This window comes from Phaseolus vulgaris, chromosome 4, assembly GCF_000499845.2.
Source record: "Phaseolus vulgaris cultivar G19833 chromosome 4, P. vulgaris v2.0, whole genome shotgun sequence".
NCBI classification, from domain to species: Eukaryota; Viridiplantae; Streptophyta; class Magnoliopsida; order Fabales; family Fabaceae; genus Phaseolus; species Phaseolus vulgaris.
In genome coordinates this window covers 2,308,759-2,330,832 of record NC_023756.2, presented here as the reverse complement: position 1 = coordinate 2,330,832, position 22,074 = coordinate 2,308,759, and the positions used below count along the sequence as shown (strand labels likewise).

General features: G+C 27.5%; 2 protein-coding genes across 4 annotated transcripts; both read right to left on the bottom strand.

Moving 5' to 3' along the window:
* Positions 1 to 1,039: 1,039 nt before the first annotated feature.
* LOC137836810 (uncharacterized) lies at positions 1,040 to 5,148 on the bottom strand. Of its 3 annotated transcripts, none has more exons than XM_068645556.1 (10): positions 4,985 to 5,148; positions 4,772 to 4,880; positions 4,020 to 4,178; positions 3,665 to 3,742; positions 3,261 to 3,344; positions 2,820 to 2,906; positions 2,600 to 2,743; positions 2,198 to 2,305; positions 1,502 to 1,553; positions 1,040 to 1,314 (listed from the first exon to the last, which is right to left on the bottom strand). In XM_068645556.1, exons 2-10 carry the CDS (start codon positions 4,868 to 4,870, stop codon positions 1,280 to 1,282), a joined length of 846 nt encoding a protein of 281 aa, XP_068501657.1. In that variant the 5' UTR covers positions 4,871 to 4,880; positions 4,985 to 5,148; the 3' UTR covers positions 1,040 to 1,279. The 3 variants fall into 3 exon arrangements, with proteins under 3 accessions (XP_068501657.1, XP_068501658.1, XP_068501659.1); XM_068645557.1 differs by having other exon boundaries at positions 4,970 to 5,109; XM_068645558.1 differs by lacking the exon at positions 3,261 to 3,344 and having other exon boundaries at positions 4,985 to 5,127.
* Positions 5,149 to 9,281: 4,133 nt separating this feature from the next.
* Positions 9,282 to 13,047, bottom strand: LOC137836809 (xyloglucan glycosyltransferase 4). The gene is made up of 4 exons (XM_068645555.1): positions 11,790 to 13,047; positions 11,245 to 11,553; positions 10,733 to 11,137; positions 9,282 to 10,260 (listed from the first exon to the last, which is right to left on the bottom strand). Exons 1-4 carry the CDS (start codon positions 12,432 to 12,434, stop codon positions 9,625 to 9,627), a joined length of 1,995 nt encoding a protein of 664 aa, XP_068501656.1. The 5' UTR covers positions 12,435 to 13,047; the 3' UTR covers positions 9,282 to 9,624.
* Positions 13,048 to 22,074: the final 9,027 nt, after the last annotated feature.

Sequence of the window (22,074 nt, the reverse complement as noted above, 5' to 3'; positions counted from 1 at the left end):
TTTTATTTTCAAGTAGTTGTTTATGCTGACTAGTGATAAACATTGGTGATTGAGATAAATTTTGTATTATTTTTACTTATGGTGTTATGTTTTTGTTCAATTTTTTTTTAAATCACAAAACCTAGAAAAAAAATACAAACTATGCGTAAAAAAAAGTACAAAACTAAAATGTGGAGAATAAAGAAAGTGTAGTGGCTAAAAGAAGTACAAAAATCCAACTTAAGTTATTTAAAAATATAAGATTAAGATTATGCTTCATTTACAATTATTTAAAATTTTAAAAAAGATTAAAGCTAATTTTTTAAAATTAATATGAAGATACAGAGGTAAGGAAATGTAGGGATAATTTACCTAAATAATTTTAATCTCTCTAATATTTAAAATTAAAAACATATTTTTTTCAAATATAAGAAATTAAAAACCTTTTGAATTTGAAAGATGGATTCGTCCCAAATTTCAGAAATTAAAATCTAATTGAAAGTTAAATAAAATTATAAATCACTTATCTTTTAATCCTCTAATGAAATTTAAGTTCTACTAAACAATTAAATAAATATTAATATTTCCTGCAAAATCAATTATTTAATATATAAATTCTTTTTTTCATATTTTTTTATATTTAACTTTTCTTTCTTCGTTCACTAACTTTCCATCAGCAATCAATTATAGGGCATAAAACTTGTAACTGCTTACAAAGCCTCTCTTCAACTGAAAAACCTGTCAAGTCTCTTCAATCAAATATTCTAAATTTAATGGATAAAGAGTTTACTATTCAACACTGATGAATTAGAAAATAGCCACATCACTTTTTCATTTTATCCTATATTCATTTCTACTTATTAATCATGCAGAATTTATTTTTTATCAGCAAATATAATGAATAAATGCAGAACATTTTAAGAACACTCCAACCCTATACATTTCTTATAAACCGAGATTATGATGTCAACATACCCTTAAAAAACATTAGTATGGACATGTTATTAGTTAAAAAAAAGTGAATTAAGATAGAAAATAATCAGATTCAGAACCACAAAACTGCAAAAATTTATGACATTATCTGAGGTAACACCATCCTAAGCAGCACTGAGTCTTATAAAGCTAATCCTAAATATTGTCACAGGACATTGACTAACAAAATTTCCAACAGCACTTTATCAGTGGCATGCAGTTTCCCAAGTTCTGACAGTACCTTAGGACACTGCCTATACAGAAAAAGGTCACCTACAGCTACAATGGACCAAAGTTTTAACCAGCTGAGAGCAACTGAAGTCAAGCATTAAAGCAATTGGCAATCTTCTTGCACTTGACCAGCTGCAAAAGTTTAGGAACCAGACACAAAAGTAACATTTATACAAGGCTAAGAGATTAGTGGTTTATTTTATTTTACTACAAAAATTTAGAGAACAGAAACATAATGAAATCAATGTAGCATTTTTGCAATTATAATGGAAGTATAACAATCAAAACTTAAGAGAACTCAGAAGACCCTGAGACTAACCTTTGAGATTTACGGCCAGGTTTGCTTGAGCATCAGCTTCAGAGTTATATTCCTAAAACATCAACACAAAGCATATCATTTGTAATCAGATTACAAAAACAGTGAGGTAAAAAGTATAGGGTGGTGTTCTAGAAATAAAAAAGATAAATACAGTGAGAACTGCATGCAAATCTTTGTATAAGTAGAACACCTGATGCTAGTTATATGTACATACAGAGTACAAACTATTACAAACCATATACATTGATACCAGCAAGTATAACTATATAAAATTTAGCAATTAAGTAACAAAGTAACTATAAAATTTGGATAAACATCTCAATAAACACTTTTAGAGGAAAAAATAACAAGAAACAAAGTAAAATGAATCAGAACTTTTGCCATTAGTTAATTCAATTTATCTCAATTTCTTAAAAGCTTTCATAACTTCTCCATAAATTAAGGATTTGAATTAAATAAATTGACTACAACATGCAAGAACAAGTTTATTTATTTTAGATCCCTGATTCCTTCTATTTTCTTCTCCTGTCAAATTTTGTTGAAAAATTTATCCAACCAGGCCCTCAAATATTTACAGTATGAGGAGGAAGAGTTGCTCATGATGTCTTCATCTTTTGCTTATCATGGGGACGCCAAGTTTGCCATTATTTTCTTTATAAGTAAATATTAAATATAGAGCAAATGATAAAGTGGTACCCTAAGAACATGACTGATCTTGAATGACAGAAACCTATTCTTCAACTCCTTGGCCTCAGTACACAAGGAAGCCATATTCGGGTTTTTGATTTTCCATAAACCTTGAATCTGTTGCAAAGGCAATCATATAAGATGGGGTCACAAAGTGCATATAAACTGAAGAGCAATTGTTGGTAAAACCCAACTCAACTCAATTATCTGACCATTAGGAAGAAATGACTTAATGAATCCAAAGAACCTTTCAGTAGGAACTATATTGTTACTTCAAGTTTCAAATATGTGTGTAAGATACTTATTTAATAATTAGAGTAATCTTCTTTTATCACCATCCACATGCTATTTCAGTACTGAAACACGGATAACGTGGTAGAGAAGAAAAGGGGAATTGAAAATATAACAAACCTGATTGCACACAAGCAGAGAGTCTCCTTGGACAACAATGTGCTTATATCCTTTCTTAAGGGCATGTTTCAATCCTAGTATTAAACTTCTATATTCAGCAACATTATTTGTTTGAATTCCCACTCCTTCACGCAATCTATAGACCTAAGTAGAGACCTAATAGTTAGCTACATTCTGTAAAAGTATAATAACAAAAAGAATTGTCACAGATAGTAAAAACCTTGCTCTCATCACGCAGTATAGCTCCAGCACCAGCTGGTCCAGGATTACCTTTGGAAGCACCATCAAAATGAAGGGTACACGAAAACTACAAAAGACACGCATGCAAGAATTAATGATAGAATAGAATGCTTGAAATTTTAGAGTAGCATGAACAATAAATTAACAAGCAATTGAAATTGAACATACCAACCCCTAATATGTATGTATGAATGCCTGAAAGGAGGAGTTAAATAAAACAGCAAAAACTTTAAAGTATATTTCAGTCTTATAACTGCCAGAACATACATATTTATTATCACTTGCAGATAACTTCCAAAGAAATAAAATCAAAGAATTGCTATGAAGCTGAAATAGTCACCAACTACAAAACACATTATCAAGTGATGTAGAGTTCCAATATTAGCAATTAGCAATGCAAAACATAATCAAACAAGCTTACACAAGTAGACAACTCTGCTTGGGATCCACCTAGTGCATGATGTGTCTGTGAATTTGTTGGGAATGAAGAAGATCCAGCTAGCTTCTGTACAAGAAAGGAAAAGAAGCAAAAAACGTAGCTAATGACAAACACACAATCGGCAGAAAAGGCTAAGTAGTAGGAGTGTAAGACCAGAGCACTAAGTGCTAACTTTACTAACTATATTGGATCACTGTTGGCTTAACAATATAGAACAGAAAGGCCTGCCCTGCCTCAGAATAGAGGGCTGATGACACAGGTGGAACTCAGCAACATGTAATTTAAATTTCACATCTGTGCTCCAAATATGTGCTTCAGTTAAATCAATAGCATTTCTTAAGGAATATAAGTGCAATTTCTTGTTCAAGGATGGGTAGATAACTTACGCTAGTGTCAAGCTGAATGGCTCCTTGTTTCCTTGATAAGGAACTCACGCCCAAAGTTCTTCCAGCAGAATATGGATCCTGCAGAAAAATCAGTCTTCTCTTGAAGTTAGACATTTTTCAATTGCAAGAGACACAAATGACATAACCTTAAAAAGCCTTTAAAAAGCCTTAAATTCTACAGTTACAAAAATGAAATTCATTACAAATTTACGATCCAACATAAAATGCAACGAGGCAAAAGTTTCAACATAAAGTTCAAGCTAACAATATCACAAAAAATGGATTTTACCCCATACATAAGGAAAATTTTCAAGTATTAGAGAACAACAGAAACAAGAAGAAAGGTGCCTCGAACCTGATAAGGACAAGCATGAAGTCTTCCAAATAGGTCCTCATTCACACTAGCAGCACTGATAGAATAGGGGGCTCCCTTAAGCCCTTGTGAAATAAGGTATTCCTCAGTTTCCTGAGGTAAAGAATACCCCTTGTAAATACTTAGAGAGTCACTAGATACCTGCATGGAAAACGCAAATACTCAAATGAGAATACCCCCAACTTCTATAGTAATCAAAAATTTAAAAAAAAAAGATGCTGGTTTCAACTCAAGAAAACAGAAACCAACCCCAGAAATATAATGCATATTAAGTGTAAAGAATTAGGCCTTGTTTGATTCTCTTCTAACAATTCTGATTTAAAAACTGCTTTATAAAACAATTCCAGACAAGTCAACAATCAATTTTTCATCCAAAACCTATGACGTTATGAAAATTGTTTCCAGAACCACTGTTTTCTTACACAAAAAACGGCAACAGAAAAGAGAAGTTTTCTTTTCTCATCCTCTTGAACTACTTTCTTCAAGTGCTCTATTCAACAACAACAAGATAAAACTTTTACAAAAGAAAAATGTGCCCAGGAAACAAACAAATTTTAGGAAATAGATAACGGTCCTTAGAAACAGTGACCATTCAAAATCCTAAATTTTCAAACTACAAAACACATTGGCTTAGAAATGCAACATTAAAGAGCACCCACTGGCCAAATGCAGAAAACGGCAAAGGCAAAAACTTTGCAACATGAAAGAACACAACAAGGTGGAAGATGTCATACAGAAGACGCAAATAACGATTGGATGTCACTGAAAGACTTGTAGATGCCAACAACATCCCCTTTCCTTACAACATAGAAAGCATCTTTCTCCTCAGCCATTGCAACAACACTGCAACATTCACAAAATTATGATCTTTAGATGAGAAAAAAAAACATCATGTGAACAAATAACCCAGAATTTGAAGCAAAACGTTGTACAGTGAAGAAACAAACCCAGTTGCAGAATGAATCAGTTTCTCTCAGTTAGAACAAAGAGAACCTGTTTTCCAGTTTTGAAAAGCCACAATTGCGAACTTCCTGTATTTGATTTTGATGTGACAGCGACAGAACGAGAAAACATGTCAACCAAAAAGTTCAGCTCATTTACCATGTTCATCATTTTATTGTCATGCATAGCATAGCATAGAGACGCAAAAACGAAAGGGCTTTTTATTCCTGCACCCTCACGACTACTAACTGCACTCCTCTACTACAAGCAGAAAAATCTAAAATACCCTTCCTCGCTACACCAAATGGCCTTTAATATCATCGATGTTGTATTTCAGTTTTGTGTTCTCAATTGGATATACATAAACTTGTTTTTGGTGTTTATATTTTTTTATTATTTTTTTTATTGTTAGCAAAATATTTATAAGTTTTATTCAATTATTGTTATATCAATAAATATGAACTTCTCATTACATATTAACCTATTAGTATATATTATATTGATGATTCATTAATGTATTTACTAAGTCATGATTATGAGAGACAAAAAGTAATTTCATAATCCATTTTTCAACACTTTTTAGCGGTTTTTCTCACAATTTAAAGTAAAATTTACATTTTTCACTTTCATTAATAGTTACTTGTAAGTCATTTTTGCATCATTTATATTTATCTCCTCTCTTAAAACCTAATAATATGCATACGCTTGTTGTCCATTTATTATATTTGACCTTACCAATAACAAAGTCACAATTATAAACAATCTTTTCTTTCACAATGCAACAAATCCTCTTGAGTAGTAAATATTCACAAAAAAACATAATATAACTTTATATTTCATTCACCAAATATGTTTGACAACTACATAATATATAAATATCGATGTACTGGTAATGTTTACATCATTTGTTGTAAACATAATACTACATGAATCTACATTCATTTAATTTAATGCATTATAAGATACAACAACATACAACATATGAACATCATCTACGACAACCTTTTTCACCAACTCGACTTCAACACAACACACCACCACCAACACTACCACCCCTAGTTGGAATTCATATCTTCCAAGCTTGAATCAGCAGTAAAAACATATTGACGAAGGAGGAGACCGTCTCAAATAAAAGGCCAAGGGACAAAATGGGTATTTCAAAACTTATAATAAGGGTGCAATAAGCAAAGGCCACTTATAGTGGGTTCTAATTGGATCTATAATCCTTATATCAAGACTTTTCCTTTCTCCACTCCCATTTTTAGATATGCATCCCCTTAATTGGTTGAAAAGACTAAATTGCCCTTGTGAATTTTACACTTTTCTCTCCCTCCTTTTTCCCTTTATTTTTCTTCATTCTATTTCCGGCATATGTTTCGTTTAGATTTAAGATTTAGGATTTAAAGTTTGAGAGTTACACCATGTTACTACTATTTTCACCCCGTGTTGCTTCACTCTTGCCACTTAAAACAACAAAATTTGTTAGGAAAAGTTTCTCATTCTGATAATATATTATATATGTTTCAGAAAGCTGATTCCAATTTTTTTTTTCTTTCTAAAAAGCTTATTTAGGAATGTATTTTATGAGTTTTGAAATTTTCATTCTAAAAATCTTGTTATGAAAATTTCGTTATGAAAATTTTGAAAATCCTATTCCAGGATTTTTGGAAAGTGTATTCCAGAAGACAAAATAATTATTTTCAAAATTGTGGAGGTGCATGAAGAAAAAACTTCATATATATCGATTTTAAGCCCAATGTTGTATTTTTAAGAAATGGGAAAACCCTAAAGTCAAACACGGTCAATCCAAATCCATCTGTTTCATCTACCTGAGACTGGGTTTAATTCTGAAGACAAGTTGAACTAACCATTTTCTTTTCTCCCTCCACTCTTTACTTTCTTCACCCATCCCAAACTATAAAAAAATAACAAAATCAAAATTAGATTACAAATGATGTAATTTAGAATATAGTTATAAATTATAAAAATTAAAATATGATTTCATATTTCATAATCAAAATTATATTTAAGATAAGATTGTGTAATACCAGATACGGTTTTAGATTATATAACTCAAAATATATTTAATCTGAAATATATTTCTTTTAAATTATAATCAAATTTGAATAACCATTCTCAATATAGTTCTGAATTACCTAATTTATAAACCATTATCAGAACAATTATTATAAACTTTTTTACTTTGCCAGTGAAAAAAAATGATGAACTTTTCTAGAATATATTCATCACACATAATCTAGAAAGAAGTGTATTATTGGATAAACTTTTTTAGAATCTATTCATCATACATAATCCAAAAAAATTCCATTGAAGAGGAATGATTTTTTTTAAAAAAAAATAATAGATAGAAGTGTTTTAGTAAATATATTATAGTTATGGAGATAGAAAAAAAAAGTATGAGAGTGAAATTCTTGAAGTATTTTTTTAGATTGATTAAATCATGGTCCAATATGAAATTAACATGCAAAATTTTCTCTCAAAAGCCTAAAAACCTAGCTTTTTACTTTTTAGGTGTCATTTTGAAAGTCTGAAATATATCTCAGATTTTTTTCTCCGATTTATCATTGTTGACAACTCACATAACTAAACCCAAATCAGATAATTTATTTTGTTACCTCTAATCAAATAATTCTATTTTATTTTAGTAATGATAAATATGTAGATTTATTCTCTTTTTTTGCAGAACAAAATATTATGTTTCTTTTTTCAAATTAGAAGAAACTAAATTTACAGTTTTTTTAAGTTTAAGAATGAAATTAGTCAATAAAAAAATACAGATATTTTTATTACGTTTTACCAAAATGTTAAAAATAAAAAATTACATTTTTAAATCTTTATTTTCTCTATGTTTTTGCAACCTCAAAATTGAATTAAATGACTATTTAGATGCGAACTGAATCAAAATAAGACTCACATAAGATATTATATAGAATCGGGTAAATATGATTGTTTTAACATAATATAAAGTTTCTAACATTTTGCACAATTAAATATTAATTATAGTTTCAATAATTATTTCTCTCTCTTATATATTCTACCTTTAATCTTATATTATATTGTATTATATATATATTTGAATTATTTTTCAATCAAGTTTAAAATTAAGTAATGATAATATATAAGATGTTATATTTTTGTTATTTTAATAAGTGTATTTGTTAAATAAACAGTTTAACGTAGAACTATTAAAAATATATTATTATCAATTTTTTAAGTATAATATTGAATTAATAAAATAAATATTATAAACAATTTAATAGTTAAAGTAAATAGTATAATCTAAAATGGAGAATGATAAAATAAAATAAATCAAATATATAATTAACTTATCTTTTAAGTTACAAGGAAATTTCATAAATATTCGAAGGATAAAAAAGAAATAAATAGAAAAAAGCTCCAAGTTTGCATTTTAAGAAATGCTAAAAGGTACTCCAAAACGTTTGTGTACCAAACCCTCCAAATTAGATTAAATAAGTTTTTCAACTAAAGAAAAAACTATAAATTAATTACTATAAATTAATTAAAAAGGCTTGTGAAAGATATCCAAACAATAAAATTTGATACACCAGTTGATTTGGGGATAAGAAATCTCCTTAAATCCGAAAGATAATATCACAGGATTAATCATCGCATTTAAGGTATTGTCCGCTTTGGAGGTCAGTGTTCCGTCACAGTTTTGTTCTTAAAAGACGTCTCAGTGGATTGAGAGAGGAAATAACACTACTAAAAAATCATTAATTAGAAACCAATTTTAGAGACAAAAAATTATTAGTTTATATATTGACTAAATTAAATACTATTTTAGAGACTAAAAAAATTATTGGTTTCTAAATTAGTTTATATTATGTATAAATAGTTTCTAAATTGGTATCTAATTAGCTACTAAGTTTTAGCTACCAATTATTTAGATTCTAAAATTGGTATATAAAATCTTGATATCTAATTAGATACCAATTTAAAAATCATTTATTAATAATAGAAATTAATTTAAATACCAATGATTTTTTTAATATATGAAATTGTATATAATTTTATCAATATAACAACTAATTATTTTTTACATGTAAGTTTGATTTTTATTTAATAATTTTCTTGTAATATAATTTATAAATCATTCTTAACCTCATGTTAGAATATATTATGAATACCGGAACAATTTTCATAGTGTATTATCAATAAGAAATTATATTTATACTTTTTGTGCTTTATGCTAATTGTGTCTGAAGCTTCTGCAATATGTGTCATCAAGAGAGGTATCAGAACACAATTTGCAAAAAGCACTAGAGAGAAAATGTTACTCATTCCATAATCTATTCTGAAAGACAATAAATACAGTTATTTTCCAACAAGATTCTCTCAATGATCCTAAAGCTTTACACAAGTGAAAATCCACAATAAGCCAATAAATCACCACTCCCTGACAAAGTCTTGGGAAAAGAAATAAAAAAATTAATGTTGTTTGTCTATGATCCTCAATGCTTATTATTGTTCTTCATATGGAACAATCAACTTTACTCTATATCTCATTTCTTCTCTCTGTAATCTTACGATTGTATCATGATGAACTTCAACTCAAGTATTGATGCAAAACACAAGTGAAACAAGTTTCAATCCTTGTTCCATTTCAGCTAACTTGTTCACCAATCAAGTCCAAACCCATCACCAGAAATGACAATCCTTGGAAGAGCAAAAAGTAGAAGTGAACACCATGTGCTGACAAAAGACTTCTTGCAGATGCTGTGAGCAGAAGAAGTGCAAGTGCAAGCTCCTTCCTGTAGAGTCTGTTTCTTTTCTTCTTTGAAGGGACTTCTGATTGCTTCAGTTTTCCCAACAGTTCCAAGCCAGACTCTGAGTGTCTTCTCAGAATCTTTTCTTCATTTGAAGACTTTGATTCTCTCTCAGCCAAGGCTAACAAATCTGACTCAGATGATCTCCCTGTCTTCTTTGTCACCACCCACTCATAGGCACTTCCTAGCTGGAACAGTCCAGAAATCATGGCATTGAACTTTGTGACTGACATGGTGTTCTCAAACAGAAGATAAGGAACTAGGAAAGGGACAGATTTTGGGGATGGAAGGATGTTCAAGAAAGACATGAAAATGGGGACATAACATATCACCCAAAGGGGTAGCTCAGACTCAGGGATGAACATTGTCAAAGGTAGTATGATGCAAAACAAGGTGAATGAGTAGAAGGGGAGTATGAGCTTCCTCAATAGGAAGAACAAAAATATCAAATTAGCCTTCTTCCAAACTGATATCTGCATTCAATAAAATCAAATAAGAAGTCAGAGAATTGTATACATTGCATATCATAAAGATTCTGTAAATAGTGTAGGCACTTATTTTTCACTGCATCCAATTACAATCAATCATATATAATGTGTTTGTTTATCTTTACTACAACTACTTCAGAAGTCATGCTAATAATGATTTATAATTGTGTTTGACAGTATATTTTTTTATACTGATGCTGCATAGAAATTCAACTCTTAAAAAAGAAGTGAAAAATATTAAGAATTAGACTTTAAACATAAGTGAGATAAGTCCAACAAACAATCTTTAGGATAGACTCAAGATAACTCTGGTACCATATTAAGAAATTAACTTTAAACGTAACTGAATCTCATAAAACCGACTATAAAATCGACTTGTAAAGTGAGATTTGCACTAATTATAATCTGTCTTAATCTTTAGTCAAAACGTGAAATCTCTAAGAAAAAGTAATAGTACCTTGGAAGTTAGTATTGCAGGAAGACATAGCCTGAAGAGCTGCATTGGACCAGAGTGCCAACGATGTTGTTGTTTCTTATAAGCTTCATAAGACTCTGGTAATTCACATAGAACTTTGACATCATTAAGGAAGGTAAACTTCCATCCATTCAGGTGAGCTCGGACAGCTATGTCCATGTCCTCAACTGTGGTTCTCTCCAGCCACCCTCCTGATTCCTCCAAAGCCTTTATCCTCCAAACACCAGCTGTTCCATTGAACCCAAAGAAATTCAAGAAATAGCCATTAACTTGTTGTTCCACCTCAAAATGAAAGCACAAGTTAATGTTCTGGAGCCTTGTCAGTAGATTCTCATCTTTATTCACAAAGGACCATCTAGCCTGGACCAGCCCCAAGTCAGGTTTTCCCTGAAAAAATGAGTCATAAACACTAATTTATTACTTACTTGGACTTTAGAGCATACCCAGAAAACTTTTCCTTTACCCTTATGTGGGGTTAAAGTATTAATGCTTACCTTGAAATGGGGAATTGTTAGTTTCAGAAAATCGGGATTGGGCTGAAAATCTGCATCAAAAATTGCCACAAATTCGTAGTCTTTAATATAGTCACATGACATTGCAGACTTCAGATTCCCAGCTTTATACCCAGTTCTAATCAATCTGTGCCTGTACACAATGTTGATCCCTTTCTCTTTCCAAGAAGCAACCTCCTCTTTGATGAGCAGCTGTAAATTTCCATCATCCGAATCATCTAGCACTTGAATCAATATTCTGTCTTTTGGCCAATCAAGTTGTGCAGCAGCACCAATGGATTGGGAATAAACCTTAATCACATAAAGAATAACAACAATCAAGTTGAGCAGCAGAACCAATGGATTGGGAATAAGCCTCAATCACATAAAAAAACAACACAAATAATGTTTCAGATTCTGAAGTAAATCTGGAAAATAATGAGCCTAGACTAGTTTGCCAAGCACCAATCATAAGATTATTCTAATTTCAAATATAAGCTAGACATAATCATAATATTAATCTTAACGAAAATGTTTATCTAGTGTACCTCTCTCTCATTGCACATGGGAATCTGAACAAGAACCATTGGAAAGTTTGAAGGGTCCTCAACATCAGAAGCATCTGCATCAATGGTTGGCTTCAACTTCTTGTACTTGATCCAGAAGCATCCAACGCAGAGAACAAGGCGATCCAGAGACTGAATCAAGAAGAGCACAATGCAGAACTTGGAAACAAACAAAACAAGAGGAGCAACATAGTCTTCCCTGAAAGAGAGCCAAGCCACATAGAACCAGTGCAGCAGACCCTGAACCTCCCAAGGGTGAATCATGTGCAAGTTCCATTGGTTGAAATGAGCAATGATCTCAACAACCAAGGCTCCAATTGAGAGAGCAAGAAAGACCTTGATGAACCTGTACAACCTCCCTCTACCATTAGGACCCTCGTCGTTCATGTCAGCCAGTGAAACGCGCTTCTTGACCAAAGCAAAAGTGGCTTTGAGACCATTGGTCAACCATGACAAACATGTCATAACTCTGTGGAGTTTAAGGAGAAGAAACCACGTGAACTGCTTGCGGCTGGTGGCTTTCTGCTTCTCTTGGAACATGGGAGAATCCGAATCATGAACTTGCAACAAGGTGTAGTTGTTGGTACTAGACTTCTCAGTTGTCGTGACAGCACAATTCGGTGCCATCACTCTCTTTTTCTCTGAACTCTGTGTAAGTCCTCGGGAAAGAAAGAATGAGAGAAGAAAAGAGAAGATTTTGGGAAAAGGGTCAATGCTCACCAATGACAATTGAAACTAATCAGATAGTTTTCCTCAACATCATAAATGTATCCAAAACAAAAAACAAAAGGGTCACTCCCAAATGAGACTTTTTCCTCTGTTGTTGGCTTTTAAAGCTGAACTTAAGCAAATCTCAGAAGTTCTGATAAATTCTGAGTTCAGAGTTTAGCAGAGAAGGACACTTTGAAGGGCTTAAACTAGGTATTAATAGCATTCATAGTAACAACAACAACAGCTAAAAACATGTTTTTTTTTATCATGTGTCCCATTTGAATGGTTAAATTTGAAGACTTTGAGGTAAGGTGAAAGAACAGGCTGGCATCATGTTGAGCAATGTTTGGTGGACACGTAAAGAACCACACCATAAAGAGTTACACCTGAATCACACCATAACCTTTTCTCTTCTCAGTGTGACAATAAGATACAGCTAAAGTGCAGATCACAGCAGAGAGGGAAATGCTTGTTGTCTGCTGTAAGCGAATCACCACAGAACTTTCCTTCTCTCTTCCTCCTCATCATCATCATCATAAAAATAATATTATTATTATATTAATTATGATTTATGAACAAATAATTCAGATTAATGATACCTTTTAACAAAATCTAGATTTTGGGGATATTATACTTCAATCAGGTTAAAATCTGATGGATCATGTTCAAAAGAAAACACTTGATTCAAGAATGTGAATTGGATTTTTGCTATTGTCATGATTCCAATTTATTTGTCATTCAAGATTTCCATTAATAGAACAATGAATGCATGTCCTTTTTTTGTATTATTTTATTAAAAAGTTTACATCCTCAGCAAATACATTAACTGGAGAATGAGGTAATTGAATCAGGGTTAATATTAGTTTATGTGAAGAGAAATTATAAAAGAAATAATCAAAGTACAATCACAATATTTTTTTTTTAAAAATAATGCTTTTAATATGGAAAATTTTCCATTATTAATAAATCCAAAATAAATTAATATTAGTTATGAAGTTATTATTACAAATTTAACATATATGGAAAAGTGTGAGTAATTGACAGCATAAAAATATTTTGTTTTGTGTAGTCACGTTTTATATTTAGAAAAAAAAGATCAAAATTGTTTGTTCAATTAACTATGATTGGTTTGCCTATAATTTAAAAAGTTGTACAAATTATTTTATATACATAAACTAATTTTAGAAAGAAAATAGTATATACACACGTTATATAAAGAAATATAATCATAGTCTGTTATATAAAGTAAGTTTATTAATTTTTAAATACCATTTTTAGAAGTTATATTTACTAGATTTTGTACTAATCGATAAGCATAAATTAGTGCATCTAAATTTAAATTGCATCAAAATTTTATTAATTTTATAATAATGATTTTAACAATCATAGCAAAAGTTATGTGATTTGTTCAAATTTTACTCAGATGCCTGTTGGAAATTACTAATATGGATGTGCACAGAATATTTTTGTTTCTGATTTTCCTTTGTGTAGAAATAGTAGTTTATTAACTTTTAAAAATGATTTGGCCTAGAAAATTAATTATTATGGACTTGGTGCATTGCATTATCAATTATTTCTTAAATTACCAGCTATTACACTTGTTAAAATTGTTATTATTAAGTGAATTTTACATCATGAGATTTTTTTGTGTTATTTGAATTTAAATTATCACATATTATAGTTGTATGCAATGTATCTATGCTTATGCTATTTTTGTTGATAAGACATAAAGTGAAGCCAGATGATATCATATCAAGCATATATGACAAATTGAAGAAAAAAAAATTAAAATTAAAATTAAAATTAAATTAAAATTGTGCCTTTATCTATGCCGTGTTTGGGGGTTTAATTTGAGATCAAGTCAAAAACAGCAAGAACATGTTGACAAATGCTGTGTTCAACTCTTATTTTAAAGAGATCAATTCACACACAATAAAAAATTTGAGAGATTAATCACTAATAGAAATTTTATTAATTTTAGGTGTGTTAATGTTTAGTTTGATGAAAAAAATGTGTAGCCATGTTATTTTTATCAAAATATTTAAAATTGTATCCATAATTAATCTTTATGAATATTAATAATGGTCTATTTTCATAAAAAAAAAAAAATTCATTCAAAAATATTTTAACTCAAAACCTTCTTTTAAGGAATAGAAGCATAAAAGAACAAAAAAGTTTTTGAGCATTTTCCCTCAAACCTAAATGCTAGCACAATTCAGCAGCCAGATGCTTCAGTTTTGGATCTTAGTATAATCCAAAGGTATATGCCTCTAAAGTTAAATATAAAAAATAATAACAATAATTTTTTCATTAATTAAAAAACCAATTAATATACTGCCAAACATATAATTAATTAATATTTTATTCATTTTAACTTGAGAATATTTTTTTCTTTCCAAATACTCATCGAAATTTCGTATATATTAAAAAAAATAAAAATTCATTTTTAAAATTTTTATTTTTATTTTCTTCTAATAAAATTAATGTTTAGATTTCAAAATTTTTGAGATAATATTATTAGAATCAATCATCATCACATATGAAATATCGTTCCTTTAAAATTTACCTGAAATCGATTTATATGAAATCGATTTCTTAACTTATATATACCGGTTGAACATACCAGATAAATTACGATATGAATTTATTTTTTGGATTTTTTTGAATTTATATATATTAACATACAATAATTTTAGTTAGTTATTATTGTTCTAAATAAATTATTCTCAATAATCTAGGATATTAGTTCCATTACTAATTATCATTAAAAAAAGTTGGCAAATCGTGAAAGAAAATGGATTACGCGTAAAGTAGAAAGAACTATTTGAGTGTAGAATTTTGAATATTTAAAAGTTTTTGTTTTTTTATAAAACTTTGATAGAAACGTGTATTTTGTGACCCACAAGGTTTGGTAAAAAGTGTGTCGGTGCGATTAGTTATCACGCGGTCTTCAAAAAGAAAAAAGAGTTTAGGTAAGATATTGAACCAATAGTAAAACGTTGTTATCATTTTTATTTTTTTAAGTAAAAGTAGAATAAAAGAAGAAAAAAAAATTTGCTTAAAGGTTAAATATAAAAAAGTAATAGTTTAAAGAAATAAAGGAATAAAATAAAAGTAGTGGGCAGTTAGAATAGTTTGAAAGAAAAATAGTGAAAGTCTAAAAAGTTGTTCAAGAAAAAAAATTTGTCAATCAACAAATAATAATAATAATAATAATAATATTTTTAATTTGACTACGAGAATGAGAATGATTGTGTACATGTCCTGAAAGTTTATATTTATTATTATTTTAATTCTTAGTTTCGTAATTTAACACTGAATCTTTATTATGATTTTTTAAAAAAAACATTTAATTAATAAGGTATATTTGTTATTCCATAGTAATATAAATGAAATATCAATTTAGACAAGAATAAAATTTTACTTCAAAATAAAGATTCGCCCCACTCATTTTCTTACCTAATTAGACAAAAAATTTATGAAAAATATTCTTAATAATATTTTATTATCTCTCTCCACCACATTAGTTAAAGGTGTTATTTTATACTTTTTTTTCTATTATATCTTATCTGGTTTTTTATTTATCTGTAATAGATAACTTATTTTCTAAAATATCGAATCAACACATTTAATAATTTTTATTATTTTTATAATTATTTTATTGTTATCCAATTGTTATTGAATATTCTGATTTGATATTTAAGTAATTATAATTTATTTCTAATATTTGATATTAATATATATATATATATATATATATTTAACACTAAATCTTCTATATTTACTTTGTTGTAATTTAAAAAAAAAAATTAAAATAATAAATAAAAAAGACAAGTATAAGTTCATGAATACCTGTTATTCTATAGGAATATAAATGAAAGATCAATTTAGACAAGAATAAAATTTTATTCAAAATAAGTTTAAAGATATTGAAACACACATTCGCCCCACTCATTTTCTTACCTAATTTGAAATAATTTTTAAAAAAAATATTCTTAATAATATTTTATTTTCTCTCTAGGTTCTCTTTTAACTTTTTTTCTATTATAGTTATTCCAAACATCGATCCAATCACACTTGATCGTATTTGGGAAGTTAAAGATTATTTTCAGGAAATTAGTTTTTCAATCTTATGTGTTTGTTCTAAAGATTTTTTTTTTTAGTTTATCATCAATCTTAGTGAAAAGTTAGTGGAGAAAAATGGTATTCTTAATTTGCTTGAATTTATATTGAATTTTGATTAAACAAAGTTGGTCATATTGCATGAAGTTATTTTTTTTTTATATTTTCATTCAAGAGAAAATAGAGTAAAAAAATCAAACTTTGCTCTCTACTCTATTTTTGCTCAAACAATTTTTTTTTCTCAAGCGAAAATAGAGTTAAAACTCAAGCTTTGCTCCAAGTCATATTTTCACTTAATATTTTCACTTAAGTGAAACAATTTTCACTCAAACTTTTTTTTTTGTTTGTTTCTTTAATTAATTGAATATGAATGTTAAATATAAATATAATTAAATTTGTGATTTTTTAAGTGAAATTTATGGTATAAAAAGGGTTGTTGAAAATTATAAAAATTGTATAAATCAAGGGTCACAAATATCAGATAATTTGTGAACCATGGTTTGATTTGTTGTATCAAGTAAAAAATTATAATAAGAGATTCTCGATAAGCGTGTCTCTTCGTGATAAAAACAGTAATATAAGTGAATCACCAATGTTCCTTGACAGAAAGTACCAATGTGACAAATATGTCAAGTAGCTTAGTGATGTCTAGCTGAGATGTCAAGTAGCACAGTGATGTCTAACATGAAAACTTTTTATTAAAAAAAAAAATATGTATAGTTATATTTTATGTACACAAATAGATGTAGGTACAACTACAAGAGTGACATCTAAAAAAGATTAAAAAATTATTTTAAACTCTCTTGCTATTTTATGTATTTATATATTTTGTTATATTTTAAAATACTATATTTTTTTGTATAAACTATCTCTTGGAGGGATTTATAGTAGATATGATAATTTGAAGAGGGTGGTGATACAAACATCCCTTGAAAAACAATTAAGTACATTAATCTTATTAAGTAGTTAAAATTTATATTAATTAAAAATTTAAATATTAATTAAAAATTTTTATTTAAAAAATGTAATTAAAATAATTTTAAGTAGTTAAAATTTAAAAAACATAAACGAGAACAAAGGTGGTATATTTTTATAATTTGAAATTAAATCAACTAATAACGGGTAACATTCTACTATCTTTATATAAATTGAGTATATTTTAATTTTAGTTTCTGTGATTTTTTTTATTCCTTAATGTTTTACTATTTTTCTTCTAAGATTTATTTTAAGGTAAATAGATAATATATTCTTTAAGATTAAACTTTTTTTATACCTCTTGTTGACTTTATATCATGATGCTAAACAGCGTTATTACCAGAGATAAGTGTTGACTTTCTAAATATGTTATTTTTAATCCTCATAAATATATATTTTTCATTATTTTTTATTTAATCATCATAAAAATGTATTTTTTTAATCTTTACAACTATATTATTTTTATTTTATTCTCTATAAACATCATAATGTTGTGACATTTTAATGTTATCATAAAAACAATTTTTTTTTCTTATCCGAAATAAGATTTTGATGGTGTAACTTGGTCAGAAGTTCATCATTTAATAAGGAGACAGAGAACAACAAAACATCATAAACAAGTACTCCAGGGAGGGATGTTTATACCCAACAGTTTCTAACAAAATTTTAACCAATTTAAGAAATCAGACCCAAATATTTTAATATTTTAAGGATAAATTTGATGTGTTTTGTATAGTTGGAATATAAACTATTATAAAAAAATTATTAAATAAAAACTAATTTTACATATTACAATAAAAAATTGTTATTTTATTAAATGAAACACTTTAAAAAAATTATAAATATATAAAATAATTTTTATTATTAATAAAAAATTATAAATAAAAAAATTAATTTATAATTTAAAATATTAGTAACTAAAACTTGGTAGTTAATTTAGATATCAATTTAAAAACTATTTTATAAATTTTTATTAATAATGAAAACCACATACCAATAATTTGTTAATCTCTAAAATGATTTTTTTATAATGATAGTTTTGTGTTAAATATCTAAAAAAAAAATTACAATTTAAAATAATTCTATAGGAGTGGCAACATTTTTATGTAACATGATAATATGTTTATATTGACATTACTTATTTTAAAAAATTAATATATTCTAACATGTCTAAATTGTAGTTATATAGTTATAGTTATGTAATTCAATGATTAATATATATTATATTAACAAAACAAATTGATTCTATCTATCCCATATTTATGGTATCTTAATCAATACAAGATTCTGTTTAGATAAATTCACAATAAGTTTAAAATAACATATACAAAAATATAAAAATGTTATTTTTCATAAATTAAAAAAATAAAATATATATATATAAGAAAAATTCTACAAATTAAATTATACATATGCTTTTAAAAAAGCTCAGTTTTTTTTCTCTAGAGTTCTTAAAGAGAAAATTGATGCAAAAGTATGTTGATTTATATAAAGTGACAATCTTCTATTATAGACAGAAATAGAGAGACAAAGTTGTCCCAACTCTATGAGCAACCTTAAGACTAGGCAGCATATACTCAATATGTTTTGATTTATTTTGTTATGTGTTGTGAGTGAAAGATGGTAAGAAAGAACACAGCTGGGGCTGGAAGTGTTTATTTGATTGGGTGAGTTTGTGTTGTGAGTGAAAGATGGTAAGAAGGAACACAGAACACAGAATAATATGGGCACATATTGTTGTCTTGGTGGTTGAGTTGAGCAGAGTCATGTGATGTTACAATCCTTACAAAAAACTCCCATGTGATCACCTACCCTGCTTATGGCTGTCCCCATCAATCCTCTCCATAATTTAATTCTTCTCTTTCATTCATTCATGCACACCCTTTTATATATATATATATATATATGTATACATGGCAAGTTTTCAAAAAATGTATATAGGATTCTACTTTATATTTGAATGTTGAAGATGTTATATTAATTAAAAATTAAGATATTTCACAATATATAAATAAATTTAAATTTTATTTTATAGACTGATTGTATAAAATTAAATTATGTTTCAACTTTGAGTCGGAAAGATAATATTGCTTGAATCACAACATTCGAGATATTGTTCATTTTAGAGATCGTTACTCTATCACTATTAAAGGATACGGATACCAGAGCTATATAAGGATCCTAATAGTAATATTAAATAATTAGGTGTGTTTTCTAATTATCAGTTGTTTCTCTTTATAGAGGTGAATAACCTTTATTTTGTAGTTGTGTGTTATGATTCTAGTATTTAATTATTGATTCTTTTCCTCTTTGATTAAACCTATAATGAGTGTACTACTTGTATATATTCAGATCATTTTTTACATTCTTTTTACTCATTTGTTCATTTTTTATTCTCTTTTATTCATCTCTGTTGTTCTATTTCGTAATAATCACAATTTTATTTTTAAAAAACGTCTTAGTAGGTTAAGGGAGGAAGATGTATTTAAACTGTCTTTGCTTTCGATTCTGAATAATGTATACTGAAATAAATTAAATTTAAAATTCACTTATTATTAGAATATTTTAATAACTAACCAGAAGTACTGTGATTGTTATTTCCATGTTAAACATGGATTGGTAAAAAAGAGAGAGTAGAAATTTATGATTGATTGCAGAAACCCTAGATACTTTATAATTAGATAAAAAAAAAAAGATACATATAATATGGATTTTATTCTCACAACAAAAAATAAAGTAACATGAATATTTAAACCTTTTCTCCTTAATTATTTGAAGTGATTCATGTTGCGAATCAAATCACAGTTTCCAATCATGCATGTGATCTAATAATCTAATTAACTCCAATTATTTGATGAGAATAATACACTTCCAAGATCCAAGTAGTGTTGACTCTTATTTTCTGTAAACTGAACTTAGGTTTCAGTTAATTATATATATATATATATATATATGATTAGGGTGTGATTTTACAATATAGTTATGCAAAATTTATGTTATAAAATAACATAATTAAAAAATAAGTGTTGGGATTGTTTTCATCCATATTAATTAGTTGTAGACATTTGGTAGGTATTGATACTGAGATGATACATTATACAAATAGCTTTGATAAAAAAATTATATGAAGAGTGATAAACGTAAGTTTAACTCAAATTCTATATTAATATTATTTCAGATATATAATAAATCTGGTTGAGATAGAAATTAATTATATTATTTTTAACAATATGTATAAAAAAGCATATATTATTGATATTTTTTTAAATGATTATAAATTATTTATGGATATGACATGAATGATATCATTTAATAATGAGATTTGGTGATACTGAAAATATAATTTCTTTTATAGGAAGATGACCTATGAAGGAAAAAGAAAGAAATTAAGAGTGAAAGTTCATCTTTTAGGAATTAGGTTTTGAGTTTTTTTTTTTTGTACTTTACTGGTATATTTAATAATTAAAGGCACTACTTTTTTCCCAATTATTTAACATAGTTATTTGGGATTCAAATTTATGAGTATGAGTTAAATTTGAACAATTTCATACTCACAAAAAAGTAATTATATTATTATAAAAGTAATTATATAAAAATTATTAAATAGAAATTAGTTTTTGAGGAAAAAAAATAGTTAGTATATTAAATAAATTAGATTTTAATTTATAGACTAAAATTTAGTAGCATTTAAAATAGTTTTTTTTTGTCAAAATTAAATAAATTAATTTGAGCATTTATGTTCCAACCTATGAAGCTCAAACACTCCTTTTAAATGGCGTGTTCGTGTTGGACATGACACTCGTAGGACACTTATCAGTTAAGTGTCAAATTCAAAAAATATTTGTTAGATTTCTGACAATTTTAACACGGGTCTAACACAATTTTTAAAAGGAGAAATACATTAATTTTTTAAAAACTCAAACTTATTATATAAATTTTTATTAATAATTAGAACTACTTTAGATAACAATAATTATTTAGTCTCTAAAATAATATATAATTTATTCAATAACTAATTATTTTTTATGTTTAAAATTGATTTTTATTTAATAATTTTTGATACACGATTTAAAGAGCATGCTAATCTTTATTAAATGTTGAAATACAGTTATAATGTGGAAGAATAATAGTTATTGATCTTAAATCTAAGATTTTCAATTTAGTTACAAAATTATTAGTATAATTTTTTTAGGACAATTTAATAACCTTTGTAGAAAAAAGTACTTAAAATATGACTTATTATTGTTGTATCAATACAACCCATAGTTGTTTGTTATACAATTATGGTTAGAAATAGGAAAAACCAAACATTTATATAAAGACCATTATGAAAGATAATATGTAATATTTTAATTAATTTAAAAAATATTATAACATCGTTTCCATAACAACATGAAAAAATAATCATTGAAAAGCGTCATAAAAGCTAAAATTTGAATTATTGTGAATGTGTAAATAA